At 43.1% G+C, this 3,675-nt stretch overlaps 1 protein-coding gene across 1 annotated transcript; it reads right to left on the bottom strand.

Annotated features, from left to right (window-relative positions):
* Positions 1-758: 758 nt before the first annotated feature.
* On the bottom strand, positions 759-3,416 carry LOC141613717 (uncharacterized). Its single transcript, XM_074432462.1, has 3 exons — positions 2,995-3,416; positions 1,278-2,853; positions 759-983 (listed from the first exon to the last, which is right to left on the bottom strand). Exons 1-3 carry the CDS (start codon positions 3,414-3,416, stop codon positions 759-761), a joined length of 2,223 nt encoding a protein of 740 aa, XP_074288563.1.
* Positions 3,417-3,675: the final 259 nt, after the last annotated feature.

Raw genomic sequence — 3,675 nt, 5'->3', positions numbered from 1 at the left:
CACTGAACACCTTCTGAGAATAATCTGGACATCTCCCATCATCCTGGGCCAATAGAACTGGTCCTGAAGGATGTCCAAGGTCTTTTGGACTCCAAAGTGACCTCCTAAGCCTCCTGAGTGAACTTCCCTTATTAGTAGATCCCTGTAAGATCCTCTAAGCACACACAGCTTGTTGCCCTGGAATAAGAACTCTTCCTGCAAGAGATATTTGTTCCCTGGAACCTTTTGTCCCTCAGTCTGAGTGATCCATTCTTCAGAAAAATCAGGGTCTTCCTTATACATCTCTTTCATAAATTCAAACCCAAGGACCTTGTTTCCCATGACTGATAGTAAGGTATGTCTCCTTGACAAAGCATCTGCTACCACATTTTTTTTCCCTCCTTGTACTTGCTGGAAAAAGTGAATGATTGCATGAACTCCACCCACTTAGCATGCATGTGGCTCAATTTGTGTTGACCATTGATATATTTCAGTGCCTCATGGTCTGAATGTAACACAAATGGTTTGGGCTTCAAGTAATGATTCCAGTGCATCAGGGCTCTGATGATAGCATAAAACTCTTTATCATAGGTAGAGTATTTCAGTTTAGCTCCAATTAGCTTCTCACTGAAATAGGCTACTGTTTTCTGAGCCTGAATTAAAACTGCTCCAATGCCAACTCCACTGGCATCACATTCAACTTCAAACAGCTGATCAAAATCTGGCAACTTCAGGATAGGGGTTTCACACATCAACTTCTTAATTCTTTCAAAGGACTGTTAAGCATTGTCAGTCCATTGAAACTCTCCCTTCTTCATGCACTCAGTGATTGGTGCTACAACTGAGCTGAAGTTTTTAATGAATCTTCTGTAAAAGGAAGCCAATCCATGGAATCCCCTAACTTCAGTGATTGTCTTAGGGATTGGCCAGGACTGGATTGCTGAGATTTTCTCCTGGTCTACTGATATACCCCTTCCAGAGACAATGTACCCTAGAAAGGTCACCTATTCAACCATGAAGGTGCACTTTTCCAACTTGCCAAACAGTTTCTGCTCCCTGAGAATCTTAAAAATCACTTCAAGATGCCTGAGATGTTCTCCTCTGCTGCTGTTGTACACCAGTATGTCATCAAAGTACACTATAGCAAACTGGCCTAAGCATGGCCTCAACACTTCAGTCATCAACCTCATGAAAGTGCTGGGTGCATTTAAGAGGCCAAATGGCATCACAAGCCACTCATATAACCCATGCTTTGTTTTGAAGGCAGTCTTCCATTCATCTCCCTCCCTGATTCTCACCTGATGGTATCCTTGCCTGAGATCAATCTTGGAAAAAATTCTGGCACCACTCAGCTCATCAAGCATGTCATCCAACTTTGGAATTGGGAATCTATACTTGACAGTAATATTGTTGATGGCTCTACTGTCAGTACACATTCTCCATGTTCCATCTTTCTTAGGAACAAGCAATGCAGGGACTGCACAAGGACTTAGAGACTCCCTGACAAAGCCCTTGCTCATAAGCTCCTGAATTTGGTGTTGTAACTCCTTGGTGGCTGCTGGATCACTCCTGTAAGCAGGTCTGTTAGGCAGTACAGCACCTGGTACAAGATCAATATGGTGCTCAATTCCCCTCAAGGGTGGCAGTCCACTAGGTAGTCCTTTTGGAAAGACATCCCAGAACTTATGGATCAAAGGTTCAATTTCTGCAGGCAACTCTGAACCCTCTCTTTCAATCACTTCCTTGGACAGTAGGATGAACACAGGTTGTTCTTGTTTCATTTCCTGAATCATGGCAGCCTCAGATAAGAACAGTACACCACTGATCTCTTCTGGCATGTTTGGGCTCCCATAGTTTCTTTGATTTGGTGGTAAGGGGGTTAGGGTGACCTTCTTACCTTCATGCTTGAAGCTATAAACATTCTCCTTTCCCTGATGAGTTGTATTCTTGTCAAACTCCCATGGCCTCCCTAATAGCAAGTGGCAAGCATCCATGGGCACAACATCACACAGTACCTCATCCTTGTATACCTTCCCAATAGAGAATGGGACCAGGCATTGTTTGTCAACCTTAACCTCTGCTCCCTTGTTTAACCATCTGAGTTTGTAAGGATTTGGGTGATCTTGAGTCACCAGATTTAGCTTGTTGACCATGGTGATGGAGGCCACATTGGTACAGCTCCCTCCATCTATGATCAAGTTACAAACCCTTCCATGAACTGTGCATCTACTCCTGAAGATCAGGGATCTCTGGTCAGCTTCTAAGGGTGCTTGTTGTGAATGCATAATTCTCCATAAGACCAAGTTGTGCCCTGTGTCAGGGTGAGCTACAACCTGATCTTGGCCTGATTCCTCCTCGGCTTCCATTTCCTCCAACACTAGGCTCTCATCCTCCTCATACTCAACCAATCCTTCCCTTTCCCACTCTTCTACTTCCATTGCTGTCAGTGCCCTCTTAGAAGGACAATCATTCCTGAAGTGGCCATATCCTTGACATTGAAAGCACTTGATCTTTCCCTCAGTCACAGGTGGGTTGGTTTTCTGGTTCATGGGGGCTTTCCCTTTATCTAGTGTAGGTGGTGCAGCTGGTTTGGGTGTACTACCAATTCTGACACCAGTAAAAGGCCTGAATAAAGGTCTAGTGGTAGTTTTAGGCACTGCAGGCTTAGCCTTTCCCATTTTTCCAACCCTTAAAGACAGGTTAACCACATCATCATAAGACCACAGGGGTTGCATCCTAACCTTTGTAGCAATATTCTTATCAAGACCCTCCAGAAACCTAGCAATCCTTTGCTCAGGTTTTTCATTAATCTCACATTGCAGGGTCAACTGCTCAAACTCCCTCAGGTAGGTCTCAACTGGTCTCTCATCTTGCCTAAGTTTGGACAGTTTAATAAAGAGATCTTGAGTGTAATCCTTAGTGACAAATTTACTCAACATCTTTTTCTTAAGCTTAGACCAAGACCTAAGTGGTTATTTTCCTTCCCTAATCCTTTGGTGTTTCAGGTTATCATACCAAAGAGACGCATATCCCTTTAGTTTCAAGACAGCAACTTTAAAGGCCTTAACATCAGTGTAACCTTTATACTCAAAAATTTTCTCAACATCCCTAATCCATTCTAACAAATCATCAGGATTTAGGCTACCAAAAAATTCAGGGATTTCTACCTTTAAATGCTTGTCTGTGTGCTCAGGAACCTCCTCTTGTGTTCTGATGCTCTCCTCGGAATCTGATTCATACCCAGGTGGTGGTTGTCCTCTCCCTGCTCCCATAAAGAAGCCTCTGCCTCTACCTCTTCCTCTTGGAGGTGGCTGTCTCCTGGGATCATGGTTTGGAAACCTTTCCATCACTACATGAACAACATTGAGTAGTGTGTCCACATTTCCTGCAAGAGTTTCTATTCTAGTCTCCATACCAGCAAGTCTCTCTTCACTCATGGTTGTTTTTTTTTTGTGTTTTTGTTGTAGGTAGGGATAATGAACTCACAGTTTCTCTCAACCCAAGACTAACACAAAGGTGGAATTGTGTAAAACCTTGCTCTGATTACCAAATTGCAGTGTCAAACCCCAGGCCTTACACAAAAGACTCAATCTTTGCCTAGACAAGAGTTTCCTGAATTGTTCAGGAATGCAACAGACTTAAGAATATAATTAAAAATACCAAATGGCCTACTAAAATCATGAAATTTGGTGACAA

The sequence above is a fragment of the Silene latifolia genome, chromosome 11 (assembly GCF_048544455.1).
Source record: "Silene latifolia isolate original U9 population chromosome 11, ASM4854445v1, whole genome shotgun sequence".
Taxonomy (NCBI): Eukaryota; Viridiplantae; Streptophyta; class Magnoliopsida; order Caryophyllales; family Caryophyllaceae; genus Silene; species Silene latifolia.
This window is presented reverse-complemented; position numbering and strand designations above follow the sequence as displayed.

Excerpts from the sequence above, each read along its gene's own strand:
- LOC141613717 (XM_074432462.1), bottom strand. The coding sequence starts at position 3,416 with ATGAGTGAAGAGAGACTTGCTGGTATGGAGACTAGAATAGAAACTCTT. Across the intron at positions 2,854-2,994 it reads AAGGGATATGCGTCTCTTTG|GCAAGATGAGAGACCAGTTG; the intron begins GTATGATAACCT and ends GTCCAAACTTAG. Across the intron at positions 984-1,277 it reads TCAGGCAAGGATACCATCAG|GTGACCTTTCTAGGGTACAT; the intron begins GTGAGAATCAGG and ends ATGGTTGAATAG.